The 16,674-nt window shown below is 39.2% G+C and overlaps 1 protein-coding gene across 7 annotated transcripts in view; it reads right to left on the reverse strand.

The window, feature by feature from the left end:
• SOBP (sine oculis binding protein homolog) overlaps positions 1-16,674 on the reverse strand; it is a 429,255-nt gene that overhangs the window by 264,271 nt on the left and 148,310 nt on the right. For all 7 annotated transcript variants that reach the window (XM_086926694.1, XM_086926693.1, XM_086926691.1 and 4 more), the window contains one exon: positions 16,174-16,325. In XM_086926694.1, coding sequence (XP_086782820.1) covers positions 16,174-16,325 — 152 coding nt within the window. The remainder of the gene's footprint in view (positions 1-16,173; positions 16,326-16,674) is intronic.

The raw sequence follows: 16,674 nt of genomic DNA on the forward strand, positions 1-16,674 counted from the left end.
ACTCTAGTTTCAGGGGTGCCCAATGATAAGAATGTCTTTAAGATGATGATTTAGGAATAGTCTGTGAAGTTTTGGAACTTTGTACGCACATGCAACATGCCTTCAATTGGTGTGAAGAAAGGAATATGGACCCCACTAATACCTTTCCCATCCAGTTAGTGAACTTCCTGACCAGATTACAATTACTCTCCTATGATCTCCTCTGCCACCTCTATGAACGTTCTCTACATCTGGAGGGCGGGGGTGGTGGTGTTTGAAGAAAAATTGTATTAGGTTTCGACACCACCATATCAAAGCATTCCTGTATTGGGATGTTGAGTGAGTACCATTATTATGAATCTTGTTTGGAATACAAGCCCCTTCCTCTTAGAAAGCAAGTGGCTAATTGGATCATGCTTCTATGTCTCATCCGTTTTGGGCTCTGTCATTTTCAAACAGATCTTACTTCTCTACAATTTGGGGCTGGCTGAAATATTATTTTCGTTTGTCCTTCAGCCTTATTTTTTATTTCACCCGAATTTATATTTTGTGGGATGCCTTCTGGAGTGTGAATTTAGGATTCATTCTTTGAAGCCCTCTAGGGACTGTCAACTTCTCATTTGTTCCTAGCGCCACTATTACCAAGTCTGAGCTACTACGCTGGCTAGTCGAATTATCCTTGTTTGTAAGCTAAGTATGTTAGGTCGAGAGAAGGTGAGGCACAATAGAATGCAAATATGGAAGAGATCCACACAGAACAATGAAAATTACACCGTTTGACAAGGAAAATGACATTTCCTAGAGTCAGAATCACAGCCCCAGCCACTAATGGACAAGCATACTCAGACACGCTTCCAGATCATTAGTGGCAGACAGACTATTTAGGCCTCACTCCCACTTGGCACACTTGCGAAGCAACAGCGGTTATGACTCCTTGTTATTTGCCTTACTTCGAGCCCGGCTTCATTCGTTCTTTTGTTTTTTTTTGTTTTTTTTGTTTTTTCCCTTGTTCAGTTCCCCTCAGTCCTCTTGCTCCTTATACTATTGTGACATGTCATTTACCTCCTTACCCTTTGTTTAGTTTACATTTCTCATTCTGTCTCCTTTGATCCTGGTGCTGCATGGTCATCTTCGACTCCTGTGTGGTGGCACACAGGGGGCTAATTATAGCATAGCATCTGCTTGCACAGGGTACGTTCCAACTTGTCACGTTTAGATGTCTTGCTTACATCCTATGTTATGACCCCTTAGTAATCTGTGCTCTTTTTCCCTTGGAAGAAGGCCTAATCTTGAGAGTCTAGACTCAAGACATTGTCTATAAAAAATCCAGTCTGATCATCCAACTACCCACCTGCAAGAATGTCTCTCTCTTTCTCTCTCTCTCTCTCTCTCTCTCTCTCTCTCTCTCTCTCTATTTCCTCCTCCTTTTTGCTCATAGCCTGGATCCTCGTTCCCATCTGTGACCTAACTCATAGGTATAAATTAACCTCCAGTGGAAGAGAGAGAGCCTGGCCTCTGCATCGTCACAATGGCAGTAACGAGTCAGTGACAAAGTTTAGGTAACACTTTGCCTAGTGCCATGACGAAGAGGTAGCATATGCTGGAAAGGAGATTGGGTGAAATGACTTAGTGATCCAGTGCTGCTGGCCAGCAAGCACTTCCAAGAGATTACACCTCTTTCCTGCTCTTAGAACATAACACTAACATACAGACACACACACCATGAAATGCATAAAAAATGCACGGACACCCTGGCAGTGGAAGGGTTAAATTTTCATACACTCTTTGATTCCTGAATTGCCCTAATTTGGAGAGTATCCTAGCTTGCCTGGAAACAATCTAAATAAATAAATACTACAAAGTGTATACAATAAGCTCATAACACACACACTCAGTTAGAAGCCCTGGAACACTGGGTTATGGCTTTAAACTTGTTTTTCTTAGAGTACGCTCAAGAGGTTATCACTTCTGCATAGCAAAGCTTGGTCTGTTTTTTTGCAACAACTGTCAACTGTTTTTTTATGCACACCATTTTCGGGCCCATTTGCAATACAAATTTGCTTTTCAGCTTAATGTTATTTGGTGAACCAGAACACCAGAATCCAGCAGAATCTTACCCATCACTGAGTGGTGCTTCAAGTAGTCAAATGCTCGTTTCCTATCACAATTAAAATTTAGAAGTACCCTGTCGGATCATTACTTTTGGATTTACACCACTGCGTTTTGCGCCTCGTACTTCAGGGCGCAAAGAGGATGTATCTTGTTTGTATTACTATGTATTCTTTCTCTGTTGAAGTGTCATTGTGATGTCAACTTTGCTAGGGGCGATTAGGAATGAGCAAATATATAAATATAGTATCCACCTTCTAGGCTTTAATGACATTTAGATTCTCTCTGCACAGCCTAAAATCCCCCTACTACTAATTAGCATTGGCATTACTATAGATAACAACTCCAAATCTACTTTTATGCACAAAGGTGCAATTCAAATAATCGTGTGAAGGCAAATTCATTATGAATTGTTATTCAAATCTGAGCAATGATAGGAAGTTATAAAGATTGCTTTGGCCCTTATTTAAAAAAATCCTGAAGATTAAGATACCTTTTAAGAAGGATGTATCGTCTGTATAATTGGACAGCAGAAAGTTAGACTGTCAGCATCTATTTGTTGAAAATAGCTACTGTAAAAAAATGACGTTCTTTCTTTGAAACTGTAAAAGGACTCTACCTAAACATGATCTGATTCACAAAGATTTTTGCTCATTTAAGTCTAACAGAGGTGTGCAAAAAAATTACTTTCCAAATTGTAAATTCCACATAATTTTATGTTCAGAATGTGTATTCCCCAAATGTGGAAATCCCTCTAGAATGGTGGAATTGTCAACTTTGTAAATATTTAGTTTGGGCTTGGCTTTGTAAGCTTTTCGTTTAAACAAACCCTTCAAAAGAAGAACAGCACCCAAATACTTTTAGGTTTGTTTATGGGGTTTGAACTACCTCTCCCAGGTAGTTTTTCCATCCTCCAAACTAATAATGCAGCATTGATTGTGTCAAAGGCAGGAGTAAATGTCTTTATGGTGGGTGAAACAGAGGTCGGTAGGTGAAGGGGGGTTTTCCACAGGAAACATATTTTCCACATGGACATAGAAAGGTTAAAGGTGCTTGTATCTGAACCAACAAAACTTTGCCCACAGAATTATCAGGTGAAATATGTGTTCATAAATGTTGCGCACTATAGTATCCCAGGCAGTATATGTATGACTTGTAAGTTTTCTGAACTCGGTCTGGGATACGTTGTGATATAAAAAGATGTAAATCTACCACAAGCAAAAGACTGGTCCTGTGAGAACAGATTTCTGACGTTTAAGCCAAGGGCTTTGTGGACCAGGACAACTGTTTTTAATAATATAAAGTTACATTAACGTTAAGGTACGAGCTAAATAGAGGCAACATGTTAATTGAGCATTCTTGCATTTTCTGTTCACAACAAACATGAACAGTTATAGCCAAGGGGTGCACAGTTGGAATTTAGTGCTTTTCAGTTGTTATGTTAATATTATGTAGCAACAGTTCTTTATGCATTTATTGCCTTTTTATCAGCAAATGAATAAGCAAGTGGAATTGAGAACAGCGAAACAGATAACACCGTATTGGTACTCCTCCGTAAAAGAGTTAACCCCGCTCTCAAAGCACAAAAGGAAGCAACACAACCATCAAACATAGAATCCTGAATTAAATACACACTGATATCTTTGTAAAAAACACATTGTCTAGTCCAAAGACAAGGGCAGTCTAAAATTATATGCAGGTGGAGTTGTCGGCTACTCACTGCCACTAGCTTACATTTTCACATTGAACACAGAAAAGGGCACCTTTTCACTACTACGTGTTATTTTTGCTGTGCCATCATTTCTAAATTTCAAAATATAATGACGTGCCGATCAAAATACCTTGCCAAGTCATGGTTGGTCAGTGACTTTGAAAGTTCAGAAACCACAAAGTGAAGTTTTAATTCATTATTTTTGTGTCAAATTGAAAAAACATGAAAGTAATTAGGATACTAATACTATTAATGCAAATACTACTACTTAACATAATAGTATAACTATCATTAGTAGTAGTACTATTAATGTATAATAATATTATTAATACTAGGAAAAATAAATAAGACTTATTAGTTAAATGAAATAAAAGTCAACACTCTCGTACTCTCCTTACTCACTATTTTTCTTTTCTTGTTCCTTTAAACCATATGAAGTGAAATTTTAAAATCAATATGACGTTAAATGTAATAACTGTCTTCTTTTAAAAAACAAACATAATGTTAAAAAAAACTAATTGAACCTCAATTTGAGATGATTTGATTTTTATTTGACCATCACATTTCTTTTGTCAAATTGAAAACAATAAAATGTGCCTCAAAAAGAATGTTCCATTCAAGTTACATTTGGTTTTCAGGTATCAGAGAGAGTGTGCTCTCAGTGGGGTGGATAATTGTAGTTTAATTAAAAGATGAGTTACCTATATAAGAAACACTGCAGAACATTTTTCTCTGTGTACCTGCATGCGAACTAGCAGGTCAAGGACCAGCACTGAGATTACATGAGTAAATGCTTCTTTAGCGGTTCATAAAATTGCATGTGGATAATCCTGATACTGGTATTTTATTTATAGGTTTTATATAGAGCTAGCTAGACCCAAAGGTATCAGAGTATTGAGTGAAAGAACATTCTAACCTTTGGCAACGTACGGAGAACACTTTAATGCCCTCTACAGCCCTAGTCAAAACATTGTAGGAGGAAGGACTTAAATTTCTGTATCTTATTATGACCTCCACTGCGCTATGGATCAATACATTTCAGCCACAACATCTACTTAAACCACATAAGTATTTCATTCATTTACCACTTCTTCGACCACCACTACATCAACACTTTACATCTCACAATGACACCCAAGTATGGAATGATAACAACGCCCATCCCAACAGATCTCGCCACTTCTCTCTCCCTCCAACCATGCCGGATGAGGATCACAACTATACACAAAATATCAGATTGGACAATCAAGTGCTGTAACCAGCTAAGCAGTCTATAATTATAAGATATACTATAAAGGGAATTGCAGAGCTATTCAAAGCTTCCCGCATACTGAAAAGCATAAAACTGTGTGTCTATCTCTCACCCTTCATCATTCACCAAACTGCTACTCGCCACACCCCATAACATGATAACCATGCCTCAGTGGTCATCAAAAACAGCATGGAAATACTTCCCACATAGACCAACATCCTTCCAGCCACACACCTCTCACATTACAGCATGCTATCCATGTGCTTCATCACCCTACACAGGGGTAGTAAGCGTTTTATAAAAGCTGCAATTCAATACTTACGTAATGTCTATGTCAACAATTTAAAAATAACTTTTATCTTAAATATTTTTATTCTTTAAATATAGTGCATTCATTTATAATGAAATGAATTGAAAAAGATAACCCTAACTTTTAAAACAATGAACTAACTTAAATTTCTAATTCTATATTTTTTCAAATAACCTAAGCTTAACTGTAAACTATATATCTATATCTATATAGATATATATATATATATATATATATATATATATATATATATATATATATATAGTTTATATAAATATATGTTTTGTCACTTCCTAGCTCAGTGTACTAATACATTTCTTAAAAACTTTGCTACAAATACAGACATCTGAGGTGAGCAGATTTGGAGTGTTGGTGGTGTTGTAGAGTGCTCTGTATAAAAGAGCTGCTCTCCACCTAAAATGTTGAAACTACCCTGGGTTCCCTGCTCTTTTTTCCATAATATACCGGGCATTCTCAGCTTGAAAGGGGATTGCTTTGTCTTATACTCGTTAATCCTTTGTGAATGGAGAAAGCTACACCTCTATGATGTGCTCTAATAAGTAAGAAGCATGTGTCTGGGGTTGCTTTTTTGGTATTTTAACAACCCAAAGCAGTAATACTGCATCTGGAATGGTAAAAGACTGATGTTATGTTTAGGTTAAGCTTAGGCAGCATGTATGTGCTGTCACTGAGACATGCTGTATTGACTTTATGGGCTTTGGCCGCACCCTTGCTACCAATTGGTTAATGTGTGTGTCGTTCTGAAAACTTTCTTCTCTATGGTTTTTTGTGGTTATATTTTCCACCTCCTCGTGTGTAGCTCCTCCCCTGGAGTATTGGTCTGTTACAATTGTTTACTTCTGGTTTGTAGGCACCCTATTTTTTCACCCGATCCTGTTGTACATGCAGGGCTTCCTTCTTCACCGGATTCTGTAAACTTCATGAAGCAAGCTCAACCATTGCTGTAGTAGAGCATTCTTTCCTTTCTATATTTAGTTTCAATTGTCTGTAGTTCAACCATTTACCATTTACATAGCATATCATTGTTTCCATTCCAATGTGTTATTGTTTAGATTAATTTGTCATCAGCTCTGTATGTTGAACCACATTTTTAATTGTATTTATTACGATCGAGGAGAGAAGATGCCAAGACTCGAACCCGGGTTCCTAGTCCAAAAGTCAGCAGTTCTGTATGTTGCGCCACATTCAGCCCCCCCCCTACCCCTTGTGCCCCCTCCTGGTCCCTAACCCATTCTGCCACATTACTTGTTTAATTATTTCCTTTTTCCTTTACTATATTGTTATTGTTTAATTTTATTTGTTGGCAGCTGTGTATATTGCAACACATTTTTTAATTTTAGTAATTACAATAGCGGAGAGCAGACGCAGAGATTCGAACCTGGGTCCCCAGTCCCAAAGTCGGCAGCTTTGTATGTTGCACCACATTCAGGCCCTCCAACTCCCCTTTTGCCTGGTGTCCCTCACCCCACCATATTATTTGTTTTATAAAGCCGCACAATTCGTTTTGTGAATATTTTTGTTTCTTTTCACATTTTCATCTGTCTCAGCGAAATGAACTTCTATGAGGCCAAAATAACCATGTCTCATTTATTTTTCAAAAAAGTCAATGTTTTCTACCTAACTAAGTAAGCACACTTTTTGTAAAGCACACAACCTTATCGGCCCTAGCCACTCTCGGCTACTTGTGGAAGGTAGCGATTGAGAGACCTCGACAGCAGCCCAAGCTTTGTGTATGACGCACCAATGTTCCAAAGTGGAGAAAAACTTCAGCCCAGACAGCGAGGTAAGCTGCAAGGTGGCTCCGCGAGTTAAGCAGTAAGACTGCTCAGCAAATTAAAAGCTTACCTTTCACATCTGGTATACTCTGCATAATGGCCTACATCAGCACCACCATAGCCTAGAGTGTAGCAGTTATATAGCTCTTCAATCTCTGGTTAGATATGCTAACAGAGTATTATATAGGGGAAAGTCAACCCTAGGTATTGACACTGTTTTCGTAAAGTCTGTGTGCCTTTTTTTTTTACTACAATATGGTTTAGCGTGCACCATTTTCCTACATGATCACTCCACTCCAAACAAATAAACATAAGTAAAAAGCATTGTCATTTACAATGGCAACAGCTGTACCTTTCACAAAGGCACTAGTTAATCCTATGCTTAAGACTTTGCTGCAAAACGCTTTGTCACTTTCTAGCTCAGCATGGATGGCACTATGCTAATCCTATATTTAAAAGTTCTTCTAGAAAAACAGATATTTGTGATGAACAGATCTTGAGTGTCGGTGGTGTTACAGAGTACTCCATATAAAAGAGCTACTTCCCACCTAAAACCTGAGAACTGATATGATATGATATTTTATTAATGTTCAATTGATTAAAACTATTGCATCCCAATACACAAAAATGTGAGTTAAAAATCATTACATCAGGCAGAATATCTTGACCGTAATATTCAATTACATAAAGTCATTAATTACCAAGCCTATAATAAATGCCTAAATTCATTACCGCAAGCAGGACCTGGGCAGCACTGTGGATTATGTTCCTCTGCCCTCCATGCAGCTAAAATGCTAAATGTGCATTGCTACGTTCATCTTACTGGGCTCTCATGGGTCACAGTTCCCCAGTGGCCACACAGACTGAAAGAGCTATTTGGCTAAAGTGCTTCATGCGAGAAGGCAGTGCATCCGAGAGTTATATAGAGAGCCATAACAGCAGAAAATGTATATCAGATCATATAGGCAACATTGTAGATGTCAAACATTGCCTGCAGATGGCAGTAGTCTGCCTATAAGAGTATCACATTGTTGCCCCTATTCCCACTTTCAAATATAACAATGTGAACTTGACTTCCAAAACAAAAGAATCCGACCTAATACTTTAAAAGTGGAACACTAATCAAAGATAATTTTATCTCTGTAAAACTTCCCTTGGCGCTATCACAATATGAAAAGGTCCATATCAAATTTGGTGGATCAACTTTTTAAAATAACCAAGATAGTAGAATATTAGGTAGTTAAAGTAAACGTAGTAACCACTTTCCAGCATTCTAAAATGAGCTAATATATAGATCTAGGGCCGCAGGAACTAGGATAAGATGGCGGAGCCACTAGCACATACACAATAGGTGAACAGGACGTGCAGGATTACACCGACGCGTATTCTCGCGAGAGTACGCGTTACTGACGAAATTATGGCGCCAGAAAGTTTATTATTAAATGGCTCCATTACAATGACGGCGGCTAGATCCGAACCAGTGGCACATCGAGGACGACATCAGGATTAACACCAGGTAGGTCGCGCACATCTAAATAGACAGAGGCGCTCGTAATACTTTTAATGCAACAACCGTTGCGAAGATAGACTTCTAATTACAGCCTTTAATCCCCTTTAAAAGATATGGCATAGCGTACAGCAGCCACGACCGGGGTTTTCAAGTAGCCAAACATTTGAGCCGGACACACAGTGAAGTGCAGAAGAATCCTAAGACCCGCTTCAGGTAAGGGTCGCGCCAAACCACGTAGTGGCTAATATACCTAACAGGAGTGGGAACAGATATTAAAACTATGTCCTTACGTTTCTCGTCATAGGTCTTAAATTATTTTTAGCCTGAGCGCAGACCGACATAATAAAAAAGTTTAAGGTCACCCTGATTCAAAACCGGCTATACTAATGAGGCAGTGATTTTGGCGGAGTCTACAGTCATTCTGCAGGTAATCCACGTAGGTACTACACATTGGACACAATGTGCGATATTATCAGCATATCTTAAATAAAACGTCATGTCCTTGTGTCTTTAAATATAGGGATTGTTCCCCACTTCCTTAGAACCGAAATTGGGATAAAGGAAGCATCATTAGCCACGGTGCACACGAGACAGATAGACAGTGAGGAACAGCTCAATATAAACATCATTCAAGGTAATCTATATAACGCGATAGAAATACAACTATCTTTTATTAAGAGAAAGACGTTAATAGATATATTCCCCCTTCATTTAGAAATACAGAACTGGCTTAACGCGGTCCCCGCGCAGAAGTGTAAAAATAGATCCATCAGTAGCCTCGTCGCTCCTATAATTAAGGTACTAAAATGCTACTAACGTTAATAGCAGTAAACATCTTTATGGGAAGTTTTCTCCCTTAGTCGGTTGTTCTGTCCCGGGATCCACATAATTTGAATGAGTCTTGCCTTTTACCCTTGAAGCTCCCATCTGCAAGCAATATGCCATGTTATGAGGTCTAATGAGTTAAAAAGTGTGAATTGAACATGGATGTACATATGGTATAGAAAAACATATATAAGAAGAAATAGATGAAATAAATGTATATAGTGTGTAAATACATGTATGTATATAAGTATATGTAAATATGACAGCACCTAGCCTTTGACGGCCTACTGATCACTTAGGAGTTTGCATAATTGTAACAGATAAGGATATAATCAGTTATAAGGATAAAACAGAATGAAGTAAGCAGATAGACATGAGTATTAAATAAATCTGTACATAAGATAAATACTAAAGTATTACTTTTTCATCATTTTTAGCCACGGTTAATATAGTAAAGAACAAGGCAGATTTCCTGAGGAAGGCGAACGGCCGAAACGCGTTGAAGGAATTAATTCTGCGTTTTCATTAAGTTTCAAACAGTGATGATGTGGTTTTTAAAAAAAACTGTTTTTTATGTGGAAATATCTTAATGTTTTGTATGCAACAATGTCCTTGGTAACAAAAAAAGTAAGAGTATATATATGTATAAAAGCAAAATAAGAAAAAAAGACAAAAAAAGAAACCAAAAAAAACTGAGACCAAATATCAAATATATGCAAAAAATAAATGACATCTATCAGAATTCCATGGGTGGAGAATGATTTATTATAAAATGCATGTCTAAGCAACTCTCGAATTACCAGTACACATAACCCGGTGTGCACTTTCCCTTTTTCCAAAAAAAAGTGCATCCGAGAGTTGCCTGACTTATGTTACAAAGTCCACCAATAAGGCTCTTTGCATGCCAACATGCAATGGTAGTAGTAGTTTGAAAACTGAATAGTTAAAACCATAAATAAGTAACATCTGTGATTGCTGAAACCTCTTACAAAACTGTACAAATACTATAAACAGTAAAGAGAGCAGATAATTTGTGATAGCTGTTGCCCAGGAGTATGAGCTAACAATGCTGATCCAGACTCCGGGGAGTGCAATCTGTGCATTACGCCCAAGTGTGGTATCAGCAGGTGAGCCCTGTTCTTAATTTTGGTGAAATTGGCTTCGAACAATGCCTCCCCAGAATGTCAAGCAAGTGGCAATACTTGTGTTGTACATTTTGTAATCAATTGTTGTATTTACATGAGATCAGTTGTATTTGGTGGGGAAAAGTGTTGCCCGAGTATACTGACAAATTTGGTGCACCTTGCCAGAGCTCACAGGGCAATGCTCTTGAGCAGATAGAAGATGCGACCTGGCATTTTCGCACCTGCAATGGCCAGGAAGACTGGTCTAATTAGAAGTCTTGTCACTAGATCAAATACAGGACAGCAGCATAACAGATGTATCCTTGATTCAGATCGATAAGAACATAACATGCACTCCATTTTGTCAATGCTGCACCCCCAAGCCGGATTAAATTCTCTTATGAGCAGTGCAAGTAGTCTCATATACAATATCTGGTGGCGAGTAACCCCATTTATGACTTCAATGAGATAAGATTGTGGTTTCCGGGGAAGATAAGTGTTATTCAGGGGTTGAACCCATGCCAAGTTGTCTATGGACCATAAGTCTCACTCACTTGAGGACTCTTTTAATTGATGGTTAATAGCCCTCTTCCAGGTGTTGAATGGGACATCCCCAGTTTGGAGTGCTGTTATTTCGATCTTAAGTGGCTTTATTGCATCTCTGTTTGGAAATACCAAGGATTGCCAGGGGTTTCAAGATACATTTTAGGTGGCCTTTAAATGATTTAGACTGAGCCCTTGTGGTTCTGATGAAATATTTCAAAATGGAGGCTTGACAATCCAGTTTTTGGATGGCCAGACCCAGTTCCAACCTTAGCCTGGTCCGACGAGCAATACGTGGCTGTTGAAAGATTTTTCTATATGCTCTACAGTAGATTTGTTCTAAAGTTGAATCTAAGGCAACAGGGTAGGCATGATGACCATATTGTACAGCCTGGATAAAAGTTGCCTTAATTACTATTAATGTTGGCTCCAACGATGCACTGCTCGATTTCCGATATAGTTGGGCAATGTCATATGTAATGCCTGCCTCCTTTTTCATACATATATTTTAAACCAAACAAGGACACCCGCAAGGTAAATAAGGACCTTGGGTGTCAGTATTATAAGAAAACAGTGGTCCTTACAAAAACGAAAAATAGGGCCGTGATTAATATAGACTAGAGTCAGTGCTATATTTATGCTGTCCAGCCGGACAGTCAATTTAATGAATGATCAATCCAAAAACAAATAAGAACACAACAATAAAGTGTGACACAATCCTGCGTCCTACAAAAACACAAAACAAATACATTTGGACGAAAACATTTCAGGCAAGACAAAAGTAGCTTGTGAAAAATGCTAATTGTTAAGACAAGCTTAGAGACGACAGCTATTGCACTTGTTTTATCACATTAGATTAATGTGCAAGCTGTTTTAACAAGTCCAGTGTAGGACCTACATCCTAGCCACCGAGCTCTGGACCTGAAACTTCAATTTATGGTCTACTGGTGCATCACCACCACGGCCTCAATCACTGCCCTTCCAAATTGTTAGCTGCTGCATCCACACCGTGACACTTCCATGGTACTAATTCCAGGTCCGCACCTGAAGCACATCCAGGCTTCCTATGAGCCATCCTTGGTCCCGCAATCCCGCTCGTACTAGCATACGAGGCACTAAAATTCAGGCTTGTATTAAATTCGTCCTGATGATGATCCTAGTATTGTTTTAAAAGGATCGAAACATTGTCGACTTGTTAAAACAGCTTGCACATTAATCTAATGTGATAAAAACAAGTGCAATAGCTGTCGTCTCTAAGCTTGTCTTAACTATTTGCATTTTTCACAAGCTACTTTTGTCTTGCCTGAAATGTTTTCGCCCAAATGTATTTGTTTTGTGTTTTTGTAGGACATAAGATTGTGTCCCACTTTATTGTTGTGTCCTTATTTGTTTTTGCATTGATCATTCATTAAATTGACTGTCCGGCAGGACAGCATCAATATAGCACTGACTCTAGTCTATATTAATCACAGCCCTATTTTCTCTTTTTTATAAGGACCACTGTTTTCTTATAATCCTTTATATAAAGGCATTAGCCCGAGCCACTGCAGAGCTGTTTTCACTGAACCACACAACCAGGTAATTATACTTTCTAGCTGTGCTGACCGTGTAGTTGGACAGACGACAGAAGGCACTTTTTTGTTTATGTGCCTGCCTAATATTAAGATCTTTGTTTTATCCAGGTTCACCTGGAGATAGTTGGACAGGTTAGAGGATTTCAAGTCATTCAGTGTCTATTGCAGCCCAATTTTAGTGCAATCCATGATCACTTTATCATCTGCACATTGAATTATTTGCAGCTTAATGTTACCTAGTTTGGACAGAACCAGGCTGCAGGACTCCAAGGTTTTACCTAGATCAGCTGTGCACAGATTGAAAAACAATGATGTCAAGACAGAGCCCTGCTTTAGGCCACGTTTAGTACTGATTTTCCGAGTGACCGTGCAAGGGCCTGTTCGAATTTGGACCCATGAGTCAGTATACAGTGAGACTATGGCTCTCAGCAGTCGGGAGGGTAAACCCTGCTAACAGCTTCCTCCATAAGGTTGCCCTATCAACCCTGTGAAATGCCACGCTGTAATCAATAAAGCAACACAATAGCGGGAGGTTGTACTTTTGAGTGACCTGGTACCTCAGATAAGATAGAGTGATGATATTGTCTGCAGTAGATGCCCCAGACCTAAAGCCTGATTGAAAAAATTGTAAAATCTCCTGCTCCAGCACCCACGATTCTAGCTACTCCAGAGGTAGGCGGGTATAAGTTTTAGCGTCCACATTGAAGAGTGCAATTACACAGTAATTTGTGGCCAACAACCAGTCTTCCTTTTTGTATGTGGGGCATAGAATTGAACTTCTCCAGGCATCTGCAATGGTCTCTGTTTGTAGTGCGCAGTTAAAAAGAGGGGACAACCATCCTTCCTAGGTTTCTGGAGCACATGTGAACACACTTGCAGGTAAACCATTCAGGCAGGGGGTCCCTATTTTCCCAATCGCCTGATGATAGATTAGACCTTCCTGCAGCTTATCTGACCAGCAACTGTGCACTTGTCCTCCGGCAAGTAAGATGACAATGCCAACCCTATGTTGGCATCTTCCCAGCATGCTGGTGGATGGCTCTCCAGTTGGTATGACCCCCTGTAAAGATGTGCCTGTGGACCGGTGTCCCATGGTGGCCGGTTACCAGCGAGGCTGCCTGATTATCCGTGTAAAGTTCCAGCACATGTTTTATCCAGGCTGCTTCTGGAACATTTTTCTCTCTCGTTCCCTTGTTGTTCTTTATATTGCTAACAACCACCCAGAATCGTATTTGATTATGATCTCTTAATAGATTGAATAAGGTTGTCCATGTCTTTTGATGTCTTGCCCGCTTCTGGTCCCAAAAAGTTTTTTTGTGGATTAAGCGCATTATTTTCAATGTCTCCGGTAAGGGTGCTGTCAGGTTTTGCTTGAAGGGACACCGTACTCTGCAGAGCTCCCTCCTAGAAGCCATGATGGTTTTATCGAATTGAGTCCGTGAACATCTGCCCCCACCAAATTGCTCTGGGGCATCCATCATGCAATATAAGCCCATCCACACAACCCTTCCACCACTAGTATACTGAGACCTGATGTTCCACTTTTAGAGATGGCTCTTGTTCGCTTTTCCAAGCTATGATTAGTGATGTGTACTATGCCTCCACTTAATTCTTCTGACTAGTTAATCCTTTCTTCCCTGGTCAACCTGTCCATGTGTCTGCATTCCATGCACAACTGAATTAGCAGGTTCAGGCTACACTTAGGGATTATGGTTGCTTTCGGGTCTTTTTTCAATGTCAACGGTAGCTAGCCGCGAGGCTAGCCGCTCGGAAAGGAAGACATACTCAATTGTTGAGAGCCCATTGCAGGTGGGTGGGAACCATCATTATTTCTCTTTTGCTTCTGCCTCCCATTGAGCAAAGACAAGTTTATAGGTTGACAGAAAGTCCTGAATAGGGTGCCCTGCTCATTCATGATTGGAAATATAAGGCAGATCCGCCAGCCCACAAGTGTTATAATCCACTATTACGAAATCGTGGTGGGGTGCTCTAGGATAAGAGATTGCAGGCTGACTGGGTTGCCTGCTGTTTTTTTACATAATGTATGCTGTACTCTAAGCATGAGATTTTTAAATTAATTTACTCGTATAGTTCAGTTGATAGTAATAAACAGATCCTACAAATAAATGCAACTAATGTTACACCTTCTTTTAAGAATCCCACAAACCCTCTTTTTGAGTTTAATTGATTTATAATTTCTTTTTTTTTACTCCTTCTCCCAATGTTATTATATTACTTACTTTTGGTGACATAATGTCAGGGATATCATGAACCTAGATGCATTTCTCATAGGGCTATAGTGACTACAATGCAGTGGTCACTCAATGTACTGACCTTGATGTAGTGGGGTGCACCTCCAAACGGTGGCTTCTCCAATCAGACAATGAAAATTGCACTAGATGGTGCATGTAAAGTGGCAACTGGAGCTACTCAAGCTCCCGCTTCAATGGTATACAATTGAATCATTTAATTTTCAGAAGTGAGTAATGGTACGGGGGTCTTTCCAAAAGTGGCACTGCTAAAGTCAGTGGGTCCAAAAAATTACTTTGCATCTGGCCTATGACGAACAACCTATAGCATAAAAGCACAATTGCACATGAAAAAAGCACCTTTTGACAACGGTTTGGAAAATGCTGAATCTACCAAGTCTATATTTGTTCCACTGTGAAATTGGTTGTGGATTGGTGTATTTAAACTGAAAGTATGCAAAACGTTCGATGAAGAACTATATTTTTGGGCAGCGCTTGTCATGTTAAAACCGATAAGGTGGTCGATATGGATGTTGACAAGAATAAACAGACTCAGCCATAGGAACACAGGCTTAAAATCTTATGCAAGTTTGTTCCGTTTGGCAAACTTATAAAAAAAAGAAATGAAAAAATGGATTTAATACTGAAGTGCAATACCATCCTCAGCTACGTAACTGCTGACAAATTAATACACACCAGAGTATGTCGCTTACAAATGAGTGCATTAACAGATATTGTAGACTGCAGAACAGATCATATACAAAACCTAACGCCTAAGTATGGATAGCATTAAAAAAAAAGTTAATTTAAAGAGAGAATGTCATATCAGTGGAATATGTGCATTCCCTAGATTGCCAGCAAACCATATGCTGTCTTTGGTCGCAAGTCTTACCTTTGGGCTACTTTCAAGCTGAGCCCGTATTTAGACTTGGCGATGACAAACCAGTGGATTTTGCATGTCTTTTGATAAATTTAACAGTAACATGCTAGTGTTGCCCCTACCAGGGCTCAGGCTGCTACTCAAGCATATAATAGAAAGTCACAGGTAGAAAACAAGCACAGTAGGGCAAACAACAAAAGAGCTCCATATTGGCACAATTGACTCAATGAAAAGATAACTGTGTCAGGGTTGTGCAAGTCTCTCCCTTTCTACACCTTTCTTGTTGTCTATGTCTCTTGCCACACTCTTACCTTGTTTCTCTTGAAGTATGCTCTCCGACAGGCCGCAAAGCACTTTTCGCTGCAGAAGCTCTTCACCTCACTTCCCATGCTCAGGGAGTAGCGCTTGATTCCCACTTTCTGGCACCAGGCACACATTATTTGCACGTTTGACACATCATCCTCTAAAAAGGAATGGAAAGGCATGTTCATAAAACACAGGCAGTAGAAGGACACAAAGCTCCACCTCAGCTCTAATAGCTAAGCTCTTACAAACTAGCTCACATTCACTAACGAAGGAGTAAGAAGGAGAAGCTCTTATCCTTTCAGATGAGGGGTTGATTCAGAGGTGCATGGGGCTTCAAAATATCATGAATTACGCCAATGCAGCATGATATATCCTTAGAAAATCCATACTCTATCAAGGCCTGAATGCTGATATTCTGAGTCTAAACTCGCACAATGACCCATAAGCAATGGAGCAACTCATCTTAAAAATCAATGACTGAAATGATTAATTATTGTGTAGATTTT

This window comes from Lissotriton vulgaris, chromosome 6 (genome assembly GCF_964263255.1).
Source record: "Lissotriton vulgaris chromosome 6, aLisVul1.2, whole genome shotgun sequence".
In the NCBI taxonomy this organism is placed as follows: domain Eukaryota; kingdom Metazoa; phylum Chordata; class Amphibia; order Caudata; family Salamandridae; genus Lissotriton; species Lissotriton vulgaris.